General features: G+C 36.4%; 1 protein-coding gene across 1 annotated transcript; it reads right to left on the bottom strand.

Moving 5' to 3' along the window:
• Positions 1 to 2,002: 2,002 nt before the first annotated feature.
• Positions 2,003 to 14,983, bottom strand: LOC130026844 (DEP domain-containing protein 7-like). Its single transcript, XM_056117550.1, is given in 4 exon segments — positions 2,003 to 3,027; positions 3,030 to 3,280; positions 3,282 to 3,300; positions 14,974 to 14,983. Coding segments are annotated over 4 exon segments (1,218 nt in total). The 3' UTR covers positions 2,003 to 2,089.
• Between the last annotated feature and the right edge of the window lie 2,871 nt (positions 14,984 to 17,854).

The following is a 17,854-nucleotide window of genomic DNA, read 5'->3' as shown; positions in this document are numbered from 1 at the left end:
AAAATCCTAGACCAAGGGCAGCTATTTGTTGTTATTGTTGTTGTTCTTTATCGGAAGATTGATATTGATGATTCCACATCATCTACCTTTTTATATTTAGGGTTGAATGTATAGAATGAACTATTTCAATTCTTAATCTCGTAAAATGTGTGTATATATGTATATATATACTTAGACTCAACGTAATATATGTATATATATATATATACATATATATACACAATATATTTTGTAGCACTGTAGCACTGTCCTCTTGTTGTTCATCAATTTGCTCGAGCAGGTCCAGTAACATCTCCATTGTGAGACTTGTTGTTACTGTGTTTGGCATACCAAATACGTCATGGGTAGCTTGCCAGGATTTGCCATGCAAAGGCAAGATACTTTCGGTAGCTTGCCAGGCTCTCCGAGAGGGGCAGAGGAATCAAACCCGGGTCGGCTGTGTCGGCCGGGTCGGCCGTGTGCAAGGCAAATACCCTACTGCTTATCAATATATAGTAATGATAAAAGTATTAAAAACATGGTTTTTGTCCTTAACATTATGTCTCAAATATATTAATGACAAACATATCTTTGAATAAACAGTGAGCTGACTATTCCTGTAAGATTAAAATGTGCGAAATGTTGACTAAATTGCATGTTTCGTGAGAGGAAGACAAAGTAAGAGAATAGAGGTACCACTTTCTTCTTCCTCAAGTGGATGGGCTACAGAAAGAATCAAAGAGGGACCACAGAGATATCAATGTATAAGGCACTTGCCTTACATGTGACCAAGTGGAATTCAATTCCAGGTATATATGGTCTCCTGAGCTGCCCTAGAAATGATCCTTGAGCACAGAGCCAGTACTAATCCCTGAGGACAATGAAGTATTACCCCAAAACAAACAAATGAAAAAAACAAAATAAGAATCAAAGGCCATGGCAGCATTGCTAGGAGTCAGGTATAGATAGAAGTAAATGACATAAAATAAGTGATGATAGGCACTTATCCTTTGCCTATATTTGAACACACTATAGAACAATGATAGGATGAAATTTATTTGCTAAATTCTAGTTTCAAATCTGTTGCTACAGATTTACCAAAACATGGAGTAGTCATATTTTTCCAAGAATAATTTTAGGATGTACTTTATATAAAAGGTAAAGGTAAAGGCCCTCCCGTTGATCGTCGATTTGCTCGAGCGGGCCCAGTAACGTCTCCATTGGAGACTTTGTTGTTACTGTGTTATGGTTATATATATGTAGATAATTTTAGCGCATACTTAATATATAAATATGCACATATATAATCTCTGTTGAAAATAAATATTTTTCTAAAACATAAATTTGAATGTACTCATCTAAAAAAACCTTGCAAATACCTCTCCCCACCCTCTCAACTTGAATATAGCAGGAAAGAACAGTCATGCCATTCCTCGGATTTACCTCACAGTTTTTCATCTTTCTCTATATGAGAGTAGATAATCTGAGCTTCAGCTACAATACACTCTATTCAGAGTGAGTTTATTTTTTAAATTTTAAATTTTTATTTTTTAGAGCATTAAAAAGCTGTTCATGATTGTATTTCAGTCATAGAGTATTCCAACATCAATGAATATTTCCTAGCACATGTATACCCTGGTTCCCTCCCATCACCCCGCGCACCCCCACCCTATTTCCTTCTTTAGCAGGTGCTTTTCTTCTCTCTCTCTCCCTTAGTCTCTCCATTTTTTTCTCTCTCCTTTTCTCTCTCTCTGTGACTTTAAAAATGAGAGAATTGCTCATTCTTGCCTTAGAGTAAATATGAGAAGCTTAAATAGAATGACTTGAAAATATCATCAATAGGCTTAATTCTGCTTTCTCTTTTCTCCATTATCACATATTTGTTTCTATAAAGATCTTAAAAAAGAAAAAACAAAAAGTCACCAAAAATAACTGAGTAAATGGGAAAAAGAAAAACCAAAAAGTCACCAAAAATAACTGAGTAAATGAGTAAAAAAAATGTTTTATTGCAAAGTTTCACATTTAGAAGAACTTCCAAACTTACAAATATGATTGGATCTTTAGAACACATAATTTTTAAAATATACAAATCATATACAGACATTAGTAATCAGTCTCCAAAGTATTCAATAAAGATATCTGGGTGACACTTATAGAACTGCCTCAGCATTTTTTTCTTCTCTTTGGCAGACAGTTTTGAATCCTCATCAATAGTTTTTAGTAAATTCAACAGTTCATCTTTGGTTGTCTTCTGTGTATGGTCAGAATAGTCACCTTGATCAATTCTCTGGCAATAAATATATCCTGTGTCTCTATTTGGCTCTTTTCCCCTCTGAATGGCCATCAGCTTAACACTGACAATTTTATGTAGAGTCCCAGGAATCTTAAAGACATCCTTTTGATGATCCATTAAAAAGAGTAACAGCAGATCAGTTTTGCCTTTGGATAAATTTTTATTGTCCACAATCGCTTTTGAGAATATTCTTTTCACAGCCATTCGGTTGTCACTTTCTTTCTGCAGTTTAAATTCTGAAGGATGTGCTGCAACAGCCATGAAATATAGTAGTCTTCTAAATTCTTCTCTATTTTGGGAATCCAAAAGCTTCAGAAAGAGCTGAGTAGCTTCTAATGCTATTTCAGTCTTCCCATTCACTAAGAGTTCTGCAATTCCATTATGCACATCAGATAAGTGATTTAACAGAGGTTCTCTGCTGCTGTAATATTTGCCAATGGCATCAAACAGAAGTTCTTTCACTAGGTCTATTCTATCTGGTTGCTCAGGAAAATTTCTGCTTATGTCCACCACCACCTGGTCTGGAAGGTATTCCAAGCAGTCAATTGCTGCAGAGAGCCACTCATCTTCCTGAGAGTCACCGTAAGCCTTGAGAATCCCTCGATCCAAATAATTACTGTTGACCAAGTCAGGCTGCCTCTTAGGTAGAGGAATTTTGGGTACAAGCACTTGCTGTTTGAGTAAGGAGTCAAGAAGTGGAAGATCTATAAGTTGAAGTAAACGCCCAATTGTTTCTTCTTGCCATACTTCATTATAACTTGTGGAGACAAGGTTGCGGAGATATTTATGCGAGGAGAGTTAGCTGGCTTTAAACTCAGATTTTCCCACAGGTCCTCTAAACTTGCCGATTTGATATCAGATGACTCACATAATGTATCTGCATACCAAGAAGGTGAATACAACTTGTTTTCTTTGCCTAATTGGCTGTCTTGGTGGGGTATCGTCGTGAATCTATAAAGGCTGCAACTACTATCTTCAAAGGTGGGTTTCTTATCTTTTCTGAAGACTGGTTGGAACTGCTTCAAATACTTTTGTGTGTGTATGATTGTCTGTGTGTAGTGTGTGTGTGTATGTGTGTGTGTGTGTGTGTGTGTGTAAGGGGGGGAGAGTGAAGAGAGCAAAAAGAGAATAAAAAAAGTTAACAGAAGAAAATATAGATGGAAAGATGGAGCCAGTCTCTAAGTGAAAAATATGTCTTACTATTTCCATTGTCTAATATTAAAACAATTACCTTCTGTGGGGGAAGACCAAAAATTAGTCTTCTGAAGAAAAAAAGAAAGAAAATTTTGGAGAGCTTCTCTGAGTCTGCCTTTGCTTTTTCCTTTACCTAAAGGTAGACTCCCCCACAATCCTTGTGATGATAGAGTAATACATGCTCAACTAACACCAAAAGTATTCAAAGAGGGTTAATATTGAACTGAAACAGCACCTCTGACAGGAGATAAGAGATTAGCCTGTCTATTTTGTTTCTACCTTAGTGAGGGAGTTTCATGAGAGCATGCCAAGCATTATTAAAAAGACTGTGTTTTAATGTCATATCTAAACGTTGCAAAATGCAATGTACAATTGTGTCTAATTCACCCTCTCATCCTTAGATATCCTGAAAGAAAGAGTGTACTTACACTTTGACCCTCACACTAAAGAACTAGTACATCTACAGAATTCTGAGTTGTTTTTTATTAAAACCCACCATTTACCCCAGGTATCTATAAAACACACTCCAAGCTGTCAGCTGTTATAGCAAGTTCGTAGCTTTAAATACCTCATATACCTTAAGGACCTGATGTCCTTGGTAGAGCTTTGGTTGACGGATTTCTCCCTCCTAATTGTGCTTATTAAATTTGAAAAATAACTCCATTGCTTAGAAAGTTTCAGAAAATAGAATTGTTACAAGATTTGTTAAAGATACAGATTAAAAATATTAGAAATAAATATAATAGTAAACAATATTTTCAACTTAACACACTGACAGAAAAGCAACATATACTTTCAATGAAAAGTTGAAGGAGGAATTTTTTTCTTCTTATAAGATCCTCAAATAACCTAACAATAACACGGGTGCAGCACATAATATTTTACTTTAAAAAACAGAAAAAAATATGTAATTTATGGCTCTTTGATATTGTTTGCAATAATGGAATACTGTTCTTTCTTTCATTAAAAAGTAAATTACTAAAAGCGATAAATTACTATGAATTTCTGCAATGAGAGTCAAATAGTTTGATTTGTGAAAAGGATGGGAATAACTCAGGATCACTTCATTTCCTCAGGTACCTTTAAATATAGCACAAAAATTCCCAAGAATCTAATTGTAGAAAACTGAACTTTCTCAAGCTTTTTGTTCCTTCAAATAAATCTTGCATATGTGTCTTTTCTATTAGAAAACATAAATTTTGGGATTCAACTCAATTATAAATAAACTAATTTTAATGCAAGACTATGAACATAAGACAAAGGGGATGCATATCCCTTTTAATAAAATGTAATGTTGTCATCCAAATGTAATTCGAAATTTCCCACTGGCTCTATTACCATAACTTTTACAATAATATTTTAGAAATATCCTGGTAGTAGAGTGAGAAAATAGTTATATAAGACTTAATTCTTAATTTATACCACTTGTTTTGGCCTGAATTGTCTATGTGTTAATCCAGTTGATAAAAGATTTCAAGGTTATTACTCTAAACTCATGTAATATTTACTACCAGCAATATTTTGAGTATTAGAAGAAGTATTAGATTTGATGTTTCTTTAGTTTTATACTGGCTACAACATTTTGGCCAACTTACTAAAAAAATTAACTAATACTTCCTCATAAACAGAATCATTGACTCAGGAATATTTTTTTATATGGACGAACAAAATAAACACAAACATAACAGTTGGGACCATGGGATAAAAGCATATGTAAGAAGTTTTGAATTCAGTCATAAAAATTGTAATATTTTGCAAAAGACTCACATGGTAGCCAGATATAAGCTGGCATTCATTTATCATTACTTCATGATATCCTTCTCTATGTGTGTTTATCTTTCAATAGTAATCAGGTATATTCCAGTAAATGGCAGTGAAATTTCTGAGAGTAGGCTCTAAGACATAGTTTTTTACTCTAAACTCTTTTGAATCATTAACTCTTGACAAACCAGATGTCATGATGGGAGGATATTCAAACCATTTCCATGATATATTGACAAGGTCAGCAGCAAATTACCAACTATATAATGAGCTATCTTGGAGCAAATCGACAAGCTTTATATAAGTCATCGATAACTATAGTCTCAACACTACCTACTGTAATTTCTCATCTCCTTCATTCATATTATTCCTCCAGCCCCTAATTCTCTTCTTTTTGTTCAATTTCAGAAATCAAACGTAATTCAGAGGAATGAAAGCCCCAAAGCCATCAGTATAGGGAAAATCCCTATGAAAAGAATAATCACTTATCACTTAATCACTTAATCCTCGTTATTCATCGATTTATTCGAGCGGGTGCCAGTAATGTCTCCATTCATCCCGGTTGCGTGCTAGCGTAGCCCAATGGTATCTGTTCGTTTTAGGAACATGTAGAGCCTCAAACCGATCATTTAGGGTCTTGACGAAGAAGTCTGACCATCTTATAGGTGGGCGTCCACGTGATCTTTTGATGTCTCGTGGAATCCAATCAGTAATGGCTCTAGTCCAGCGGTTGTCTGTAAACCTCATTACATGTCCAGCCCATCTGATTTTTGATGTCTTGGCAAATGAGACAGCGTCTCTGATTCTTGAGCGTTGACGAAGATCAGAACTCCGGATTCTATCTCTCATTTGAGTGAATCGTGATATTTCAAGCATAGTTCTTTCGATTCCTCTTTGAGAGACCCGAATAGTGTTCTCATCCTGTTTTCGTAGGGTCCAGGTCTCTGAGGCATATGTTAATGCAGGAAGAATAGTGGAATCAAAGAGATGTGCTCGTAGTTGGAGGTTCTTTGTCCTTTTAGTTATTTCTTCAATGCTCTTGAAGGCATTCCAAGCCGCTCTCTTCCTCCTGCGTAACTCAGGTGCCAGGTCATTCATCATGTTGATTTCTCGACCTAAGTATATATAACTGTTGCATTCGGAGATGGTGGTTCCGTTGAGAGCGAATGGAGCGTCAGGAACAAGGCTGTTTCTCATAAACATTGTCTTCATAAGATTCAGCTGTAGTCCAACCTTTCCACACTCACGGTCAAAGTCCGCAAGCATTTGTGCCACTTGGCTGATGTTTGGTGTTATTAGAACGATGTCATCAGCAAAGCGGAGGTTTATAATAATAATAATAATTCTATTATGAAAAGAATAATAGAAAATGAAAATGTTGTACCAAGTAGTAAATACATGATGACAAATATAAAATTAGAGTTATGAGTGCTCCCTTCTGAAAGAAATCATCCTAAAGGACAATAGCTTATTGCAATTTGGTTCTACTGAAATTCAAGATTTGGAGATATATGAGTGGTTCAGAAATGGTGAGGGTAGGATCTGGAGGGGATAGGATAAGGTAGAGGTAGAGACTTGAACAACAAAAAAAGTGGATAATCTTGACTAAGGTCTGCAGTAAAAGTCTTTCTTCTTGACTGTACTCGAAGTACATGTTGCTTGTCTACTTCCTGTTTTCTGTTCCTCCAAGTCAGATGTGGGAACAATAAATTTTCTGGACCTAAATGCTTGGTTTTATTTCTGACCATCCTTCCTAGCTGTGGATTACTGATAAATGCAACTCTTTGCATCTTGTATCTGGATTCAGAGTCCCTATATTCAACTGCAGAAAAAGTAGGAGTACTTTGTAAATTATCGATAGAAAGCAGAATGGAATAGTGTGAATTCTATTTATAAATAGAAACGTTATGGGGTCCTCATTTTATGCCTCCTTCTGGGAGAAGCAGCCTTGAGTTCTGGAGGGTGGATTGTGAGATTATCTGGAGCTGGTAGGAGGTGGTTTATGGGTGTGAACTCTGGGTCACTGGAGACTGGGGGAAGTAGGCAAAGGATCTCTGCTTCAGTCTCCTGTTGAGCCCAGAGTTCAAGGTCACAAAGTTCTGCATTACCTGGATTCCGTGGGACATCACTCAGGCCTCTCAGAGAGTTCAGCAAGATACTGAGAGTGTTCCACCCACACGGCAGAACCTGACAAGCTACCCGTGGCATATTAAATATGCCAAAAACAGTAACAATAATGGGTCTCATTTCTCTGACTCTGAAGAGACTCCAATATGGTCGTTAGGAAAGATGAGTAAGGAGAGACTGCTAAAATCTCAGGGCTGGGACAAATGGAGACATTACTGGCGCCCACTCAAGTAAATCCATGAAGAACAGGATGACAGTGATATAAAAATAGAAATGTTACACCTGTAAATTACAAGATTATCTAAATACATTAATGTGTTTTAGTTTGCAATATCTATAGTCCATAGTCTACATGAGTAATTAGTAATTAATTTTTTGAATAATTTCTAGGAATTTCAATTCTTTAGATTTCTATTTAATATTATGATGAAACTAAACTTACTTATTCACCCTTTAAACTTAGAACTAAAGATGAAGGTGATTTTGATAAATTTACTAAACTTAATTAGAAAGTCAAAACCATAAAATTTTCAATACATAAAATGTTTTTTTTAAACATTCTAACCAAGATTTTAGAAAAAAATTATTGTGCTTATCTTTGTTTTGTGGACTGGAATGATAGCATAGCGGGTAGGTCATTTGCCTTGCACATGGCTGACCAGAGCTCGATTCCTCTGCCCCCTCTCAGAGAGCCCAGCAAGCTACTGAGAGTATCCCACTGGCACGGCAAAGCCTGGCAAGCTACCTGTGACATATTCAATATGCCAGTAACAACAAGTCTCACAATTTGTTGTGAAACATTACTGGTGCCCACTCAAGCAAATCGATGAAAAATGGGAGGACATGACATGACATGACATCTTTGTTTTGCAATTAAAAATTACATTATACTGAGGCACTGTCTGAGGCACTGTCCTCCCGTTGTTCATTGATTTTCTCGAGCGGGCCTAGTAACGTCTCCATTGTGAGACTTTGTTGTTCCTGTGTTTGGCATATAGAATATGTCATGGATAGCTTGCCAGGCTCTGCCGTGCGGGCGAGATACTCTCGGTAGCTTGCCGGGTTCTCCAAGAGGGAGGGAGGAATCAAACTCGGGTTGGCCATGTTGGCCACTTGCAAGGCAAATGCCCTACCCGCTGTGCTATCGCTCCAACCCATTACATTATACTATGATCTATAAAAAGATAATGATTTAATGTAAAATTTCCTTTAATCTATCAATGAAATCACAAGTCCAATGAGATAATAGTAACAGAATATTAACTAAAAGTCTATAGAATAAAATAAATTAAGCATCAAGCACAAAATATCATCAACAGACTAATAGTAAAATGAAAATAAAATGTATATAAAATTAATTAAGAAATTTAGTTAATACATATGTTAGCAAAGGCTTTTGAAAGTGCTCCTGAGAAATATATGGCAAGACAATTTTATGAGTTTATTTAATTTGATATAGGTATTCTATTATAGAAAATAATTTTACAAAAAAATTCAGATCTGAGAAAATATTGAAAGAGAAGGAGCATATTCACAAATTGTTTTCAATTATATTATTTTAGGAAAAGTCTATGGAAATATGTCAATAGCCAACTATAAAAATGATAAATAAAATTCTCATGTAGCATAATTTTAATTTTAATTATTAATAATTTGTTCAAGTAATTATGTATATTTTGGGGCTATCTCACAATTTGGTAAGAAGAAATGGAGACAACAATTGACATAGTACAATTTTAAGTATATTAAACATTCATATATATGTCTGGAAGGAAATATATTAACATGAACATTAATTATAAGAATCTATATCTGTGTAGAGTGAATGTAATATTTTTATACATGCATATATCCCAATTTTATTTACTTTTTTTTAATTAGTGAAACACCATGAGGTACATTGTAGACTTATAAACTTTTGTGCTTGGGTTTCAGTTATACAATGATCGAGTGCCCATCACTCCACCAGTGCCCATTCCCTACCACTAATGATCCAAGTGGCCCTCCCACACACACCCTCCACCTGACCTGCCTCTGTGGCAGGGAATTCCCTAGTGCTCACTCTATCCTTGACGGTGTTTTAGTTTTCAATATCTATAGTCTATAGTCTACATTAGTAAGCATCTTGCATCCCAAGAGAATCCTTAAAACATCTTTCACTTTGGTGTGCCCTTCCCTAGGTGAGCTAAGAAACCCTAACAAAACCACTTCAAGACATATCATAGTTAGAATGAAGGATGCCACAGATAGAGACAGAATACTGCAAGCCACAAGGTCAAAGAAGGAAATCACATACAAAGGAGCACCCATTAGATTCACAGCAGTCCTATCAGAGGAAATCCTCCAAGACCAAAAGCAATGGTGGGATATAGTGAAAAAAACTCACTGAAATGAATGCTTCACCAAGAATACTTTATCCAGCTAAACTCTCACTCAAACATAAAAGAATGATACACTATTTTGTGGATAAACAACAGCTCAGGAACTTCATAGACTCAAAACCAAATCTAAAAGAAGGGCTAAAGGGGCTACTGTAAGACAAGACAAACCCCTATGAGCACAACAAAACCTTGCAGAAAGATGACACAAAACCCCATAACAATAATCTTTTTCAATGTCAGTGGTCTAAATTCACCAATTAAGAGACACAGAGTGGCAAAATGGATTCAGAGACAGACCCCAACATACTGCTACCTATAGCAACACATCTGCAAAATCAGAACAAACACAGACTTAAAGTCAAAGGATGAAAAACAACCCTGCAAGCAAACCACCCCCTCAAGAAAGGTGGAGTGGCCTTAGTATTATTGGACAACTTAAATTTCAGGTTGAAAAAGATTAAAAGGGATAGTGAAGGCCATTTTTTTATTAATCAAAGGATATGTACATCAGGAAGAAATCACACTCCTAAGCATATATGAACCCAATGAGGGACCAGCCAAATATCTATAACAACTGCTTAAAGACCATGAGAAGGACATTGCAAGCAACACTATAGTAATTGGAGACTTCAACACTGCCTTATGACACCTGGATAGATCAAGAAGATAAAAACTCAGCAAGGAAATAATGGCTCTGATGTAAGAAATAGTAGGGCTAATAGATGTATACAGGACTTTATACCCCCCCGAAAAAGGATACACATTTCTTTCCAGTGCACGTGGAACATTTTACAGAATTAGACCATGTGCTGGGCCACAAAGCATACTTCAACATAATCAGGAAGATAGACATTGTATCAACTATCTTCTCAGACCATGATGCACTGAAGATAGAAGTTAATCATGTAGAGATGCAGAAAGCCAAATCAAACACCTAGAAATTAAACAAATCAATGCTGAACAACGAGTGGGTCAGGAAACGAATGAAAGAAGAAATCAAAAGATACCTGGAAGCAAATGAGAATGTAGACACGAGCTACCAGAATCTATTTGATGCAGCTAAAGCAATGTTAAGGGTAAAATTTATAGCTCTGCAAGCATTTCTCAGGAAGGAAGAAAGGGCCCATATAAACAACTTGACTTCACAGTTCAAAATCTTAGAAAAAAGACAACAAAAGGATTCCAAACCAGGCAGGAGGAAATAGATCATAAAACTTAGAGCAGAAATCAATGACATGGAAACCCAAAAAACAATCTGAATGGTCAATGTAACCAAAAGCAGGTTCTTCACAAAATAAACAAGATAGATAAACAACTAGCAAGACTCACAAAGAAAGAGAGAGAGGGAACCCTAATAAAACAAATCAGAAATGAGAAGGGGAATATCACAACAGAAACCAAAGAAATTCAAAAGACCATCAGAGACTACTTTGAAGTCTGTATGTCACAAAACAAGAGAACCTAGAAGAAACGGTTAAATTCCTGGATTCCTATATCTCCCAAGGCTGAATCAAGAAGACCTAGAATACCTGAATAGTCCAATTAATAGCAAGGAAATTGAAACTGTAATCAAAAGTCTTCCTAAAAACAAAAGCGCAGGTCCAGATGAATTTACTAGAGGATTTTTCCAAACATTTAAAGAGGACCTATTGCTAGTTCTTCTCAAGCTTTTCCAGGAAATTGAAAAAACAGAAATTCTCCCAAACAGTTTCTATGAAGCTCCTATCTCTTTAATACCAAAAGGAAAAAAAGACACCACAAGAAAAGAAAACTACAAGACGATATCTCTGATGAACACGGATGCAAAGATACTCAACAAAATACTAGTAAATAGAATTCAACAACTCATCAAAAGTATCATAGAGCATGACCTATTGGGATTCATCCCAGTGATGCAAGGATGGTTTACATTCGGAAGTTAATCAACATAATCCATCATATCAAGAAAAGAAAAGACAAGAACCATAGGATCATATCAATAGATGCAGAGAAAACATTTGACAAGATCCAGCACCCATTTTTGATAAACACCCTCACCAAAATGTGTAGAGAAGGGACTTTCCTTAATATAGTTAAAGCAATCTACCACAACCCTATGGCAAGCATTATCCTCAATGGGGAAAAATTAAGAGCCTTTCTTGTAAAATCAGGGAGGAGACAAGGATGGCCACTCTCTCCACTGCTGTTCAATACAGTATGGGAAGTACTTGCAATAGTGGTTAGGCAAGAAAAAGATATTAAGGACATTCAAGTAGGAAAGGAAGAAATCAAGTTCTCACTTTTCGCAGATGATCTGACATTATAATTAGAGAAACATAAAACCTCTACCAAGAAACTCCTAGGAACAATAGAATTGTATAGTAAAGTTGCAGGCTATTAAATCAATACCCAAAAGTCCATGGCATTCCTATACACAAATTAAGAGAGAGAAGAAAGCAACATGAAAAAAAAACAGTCCTGTTAACAATTGTGCCCCAGAAAACTAAGTACCTAGTAATCAGCATAACTAAGAAAGTAAAAGACCTGTACAAAGGAAACTACAAAACTCTACTTCAGGAAATAAAAGAGGACATGTTAAAATGGAAAGATATCCCCTGCTCATGGATTGGGAGAATTAACATTGTCAAAATGGCAATACTTACCAAAGCATTGTAAAATTCAATGTGATCCCTATAACGATACCCATGACATTCTTCAAAGAAATGGAATAAATGGTCATGAAATTCATATGAAAAAATAAGCACCCACAAATAGTTAAAGCAATTCTTGGGAAAAAGAAAATGTGAGGAATCAACCTCCCCAACCTAAAACTCTACTACAAAGCAGTAATAATTAAAACAGCATGGTACTGGAACAAAGGCAGTATCACAGATGAATGGAACAGGATTGAATATACTGACATCTCCCAACAAATATATGATCATCTAATCTTTAATTTAGGAGTAAGAAATGTAAAGTGGAGCAAGGAAAGCCTTTAACAAATTGTGCTAGCAAAACTGGATAACAACATGCAAAAAATAGACTCAGATCTCTGCTTAACATCATGTGCAAAAGTCAGATCAAAATAAATTAAAGGTCTCAACATCAGACCGGAATCCATAAGGTACATTGAAGACAAGGTTGGCAAAACCCTCCACGACATTGAAACTAATGGTATCTGCAAAGATGATACGCCACTGGCCAAGCAAGTGAAAACAGATAGACAAATGGGACTAACTTAAACTAAGAAGCTTCTGCACCTCAAAAGAAACAGTGACCAAAATACAAAGACAGTCTATAGAATGTGAAAGGATATTCAACCAATACCCATTTGTCAAGGGGTTGATATCAAGAATATACAAAGCACTGGTTGAACTCCACAAGAAGAAACCCATCCAAACCCATCAAAAATGGGGTGACGGAATGAACAGAAACTTTCTCAAAGAAGAAATCTGAATGGCAAAAAGGCACATGAGAAAATGCTCTACATTATTATTTGGGAGATGCAGATAAAAGCAACAATGAGATATCTCTCATTGACAGAGAATGGTCCACGTCCAAAAAGCACAAAAGCAACCCATGTTGTTACTGATGTGACGAGAAAGGGACCCTCCTTCACTGCTAGAGGGAATGCCGACTGGTTCAGCCCTTTTGGAAAACAGTATCGACAATTCTCAAAAAATTCGAAATTGAGCTCCCATTTGACCCAGCAATACCACTCCTGGGAATATGTCCCTGATAGGCAAAAAAGTACAATCAAAATGACATCTGCACTTCTATGTTCATTGTTGCACTGTTCACAATAGCCAAAATTTGGAAAAAACCTGAGTGCCCGAGAACAGATGACTGGTTAAAAAAACTTTGGTACATATACACAATGGAATATTATGCAGCTGTTAGAAAAGATGAAGTCATGGAATTTACATACAAGGGGCTTTACATGGAAAGTATCATGCTAAATGAAATGAAAAAGAAAGAGAGTGACAGACATAGAAAGACTGCACTCATCTGGGGAATATAAAATAACAGAATGGGAGTCGAGCACCCAAGAATAGTTGTGATAAGTACCAGGAGGTCTGCTCCATTGCTTGGAAGTTGGCAGCACATGCTGGGGGGAAAGGCAGCTCAGATAGAGAAGGGAATACCAAGTAAAGGATATTTGGAGGATTCTCTCGGGATGCAAGATGCATGCTAACGTAGAGTATTGACCCAACATGATGGCCACTCAATGCCTCTATTGCAAACCACAATGCCCTAAATGAAAGAGAGAGCAATAGGGAATGCCCTGCGACAAAGGCGAGGTGGGTTGTGGGCAATGAGGTTCGGTGGTGGGAGGGCTACTGGGATCATTGTTGGTGGAGAATGGGCACTGGTGGAGGGATGGGTACTCTATCATTGTATAACAAACTCATGCACAAAAGTTTGTAAGTCTACAACTGTACCTCACCGTGTTTCACTAATTAAAAAAAAAAATCAGACATATGTGCCGTCCACAATATATGAGACTTTTAACCACTCAGAAGTTTAAGTACAATGAATTCATGTCAAGCAATTACTAAGTGGTGTGAAAGCTAATAATTACTAACTTTCACTATAGCTATAATTTGGTCTATTTGATCTTGTGAGTAGATCTGTCCTTAAAGTCCTGATTAAACTTAAGTTGAAAGATATATAATCATCAGAGAGAAGAACCTGTGCATAGCAGTTTGCTCTTATAGAAGAGAAATGTAAAATAGATTTGGGGGCTGAGGAGAAATTTCAAAAGGCTGGAGCTGGATTGCCGACCACAACTCAGGTCCCAAGAAACACAGATTAATTGATCTCCAGTACTAAACTCTCTCGCCAGATTGTTTGAGAATCACCAGGAGAGATTCCTTCAGTCACAGAGTTTCTCTTGGGCGCCTTTCTCAGATTCTCACCCACCAAAGTTAAGAATTATGTTTGTGCTCAGAGAGTTCATCTGGATATCTTTACTTGCTTAATAAAGATTAATAATAAAGATGGAAGGATATATTCAGTGTTTATTAAATCGATAATAAAGTTGAATATTGCAGCCTCCTTCACAATTTTTATTTCTATAATTACATTTAACATTGTTTTTGATAAATTTGCCATATTTTTCCCAAAAGATGGGTTGCAGTGTTTATTTCAATCTAAGGTATATTTTTCTATTTTGCATATTTGATCTTCTAACTTACAGCACTGACATAATTTGATCATTTTAACACAGTTAACACAGTTGTCTAAATAGGTTCTTACCTGTTACCATTGCTTCATTCCCTCTTTAGTCTATTCTCCATAGTGGCTGCAATGTGATATGCAAAAAACTTTGCAAAAACAAAAATAAAATGAGTGCATATAGTCCCTATCCTCAAAGTACCTCAGCACAGTTTTTTTTGTTCTTCTGAACTCAAGTTCTTTTTTTTAATATATTGAATCATTTATAGCAAGCCACAGCTGACCTCATAGTTCTTTGTACATGCATACACATTGCTACCTCCATAAGTTTACACCTTTATATCACTAATCATCCCCATGAAACACTAGGGAATTCTGACTGTTCTTCTAGTATAATACTCCTTCATGTTGATAATTTCCCCTCTTTTTTTTGCTTGGCTTTTTAGAGTGCAACACACTAAGAAACCTCGCTCTGTTCTCCATTTCTACAGGATTTTTTCACACTGCTTTCTATATACTGTGCTCTCATTAATTGTTGAGGAGAAATAAGGCCCGCTGTGCTCTAAGCTTAAAATTCTGTTCAAATATGTATGTTGATCATTGCTTCTAAGATGTTCCATATGTATGAAGTCTTGGTTCGAGGGAAGTAACTTTTCTCAGCGTGGCAGTAGACCAATTAGTGGCTACCAATATAGAGGTTACTGTCCTTCCCCACAACTTAGTGAGTTTGTCATCCCCTTCAACCACTTTCTAAAGATATATTAGACTGCAAACATTTTCAAAAGAATTTAGATGTACCAGTTTTCTCACAAATAGAAGAAAGAAATTGAAAACAATGTTTCTTCATAAATCTTCCTTTCCTTTTTTTTGGCTCAAAAAATAATTACTATGTAATTTAGGGTCCAGTATTGGAGTAAACATCAGAGACAGAACAATCAATCAGCAAGGCAGACACAGTTCTTGCTGTGATGGCAGTAGAAGAAAAATTATATTTGAGAGAGTGATAGAAGAAATTCACTTTTTTTTACTGTTCTTATGATAAAATTCAGAAAGAAATACATTGTCTGGAAGGACTATCCAGAAAAACTACCAAATATAAGGGAGACAATCAAAAGAATCTTGATTATGTTTAGATTGGGAATCAAAAAATAAAGAGTAGCAATTGTACAAAAAGGAAGTCCAGGAAACATTCCAGCTAGAAAGAACATCATGTCCAAAGACTCTGAGATTGCAAAGGACATGAAGAAACTCTAGGTTGCCAACACAAGAGGCCAAAGTGATAGAGATGGTAGGGCATTTGCTTGGAAATGGTTGACTTGGGTTCAATCTCTGGCACGATATATACTTTCAAGTCACACCAAGAATGATCCCTGAGTTCAGAGCCACGAGTAAGGCTTTATGGGCCAATACGCAGAGCTCAAAAAGAAAACAACACTGCAAAGATAGAGGAGAGAGGGGGATTTGTCCAAGAAAGGTTAAAATTGCAAAATTCCCCTGAGCTATTTCACTATTGTTACTAATAATGAGGAATGAGCATAGAAGGTTAACTATTTTAACCTGGTGACAAATTTGTGGGCTACTTTCACACTCTCAGCATGACAATTGAAAATAAGAAACTTCAGGTGGGACATCTCTAAACGTTTATATTCTTGCCATGGTACTGAGTTAAATGTGGTTGTTAGTATCTTTTAAGTAAATCTCTTACATATTTATAAAGTAAACTTTGAAAAGAAGTGATAAAAAAAGGTCAACACAACGGGACTTAAAATCCTTAACTTTGAACTTTTACTTTACTTTACTTTGAACTTTTAAAATGATAGAGGCCAGGAACATGACTTTGTGGTAGAACACATGCTTCAATTATATGGTTTCTTGCTTTGATCCTGGAAACACACACACAGACACTCAAAGACGCTCACATACACACACAGTTTGAAAATTATTTCCATTAAATTGGAAGCAACAGAAGGATGAAACTGCAAATTGGAGAAGATAGAGAACCTTAAAGGAAAAGACACAATTTAAAATTAAAATACACTCAAAATCTGTTATAACATGAAAAGATTGTAACTTCAACTAAATTAGATTAAAGGAAAAAAATATAATACTGAATAAAGAAGATCCAAACTAAAACACTTAATCACTTGTCACTTAATCCCCGTTATTCATTGATTTACTCGAGCGAGTGCCAGTAATGTCTCCATTCATCCTGGTTGCGTGCTAGCGTAGCCCAATGGTATCTGTTCGTTCTAGGAACATGCAGAGCCTCAAACCGATCATTCAGGGTCTTGACGAAGAAGTCTGACCATCTTGTAGGTGGGCGTCCACGTGATCTTTTGATGTCCCGTGGAATCCAATCAGTAATGGCTCTAGTCCAGCGGTTGTCTGTAAACCTCATTACGTGTCCAGCCCATCTGATTTTTGATGTCTTGGCAAATGAGACAGCGTCCCTGATTCTTGAGCGTTGACGAAGATCAGAACTCCGGATTCTCTCTCCCATTTGAGTGGATCGTGATATTCCAAGCATAGCTCTTTTGATTCCTCTTTGACAGACCCGAATAGCGTTCTCATCCTGTTTTTGTAGGGTCCAGGTCTCTGAGGCATATGTTAATGCAGGAAGAACAGTGGAATCAAAGAGATGTGCTTGTAGCTGGAGGTTCTTTGTCCTTTTAGTTATTTCTTCAACGTTCTTGAAGGCATTCTAAGCCTCTCTCTTCCTCCTGCGCAACTCAGGTGCCAGGTCATTCATCATGTTGATTTCTCAACCTAGGTATATATAACTGTTGCATTCGGAGATGGTGGTTCCGTTGAGAGCGAATGGAGCATCAGGAACAAGGCTGTTTCTCATAAACATTGTCTTCGTAAGATTCAGCTGTAGTCCGACCTTTCCACATTCACGGTCAAAGTCGTTCAGCATTTGTGCCACTTGACTGATGTTTGGTGTTATTAGAACAATGTCATC

The sequence above is a fragment of the Sorex fumeus genome, unplaced genomic scaffold, assembly GCF_029834395.1.
Source record: "Sorex fumeus unplaced genomic scaffold, SorFum_2.1 ptg000035l, whole genome shotgun sequence".
NCBI classification, from domain to species: Eukaryota; Metazoa; Chordata; class Mammalia; order Eulipotyphla; family Soricidae; genus Sorex; species Sorex fumeus.
The sequence above is the reverse complement of the archived record's forward strand: the minus strand, read 5'-3'. Positions and strand labels throughout refer to the sequence as shown.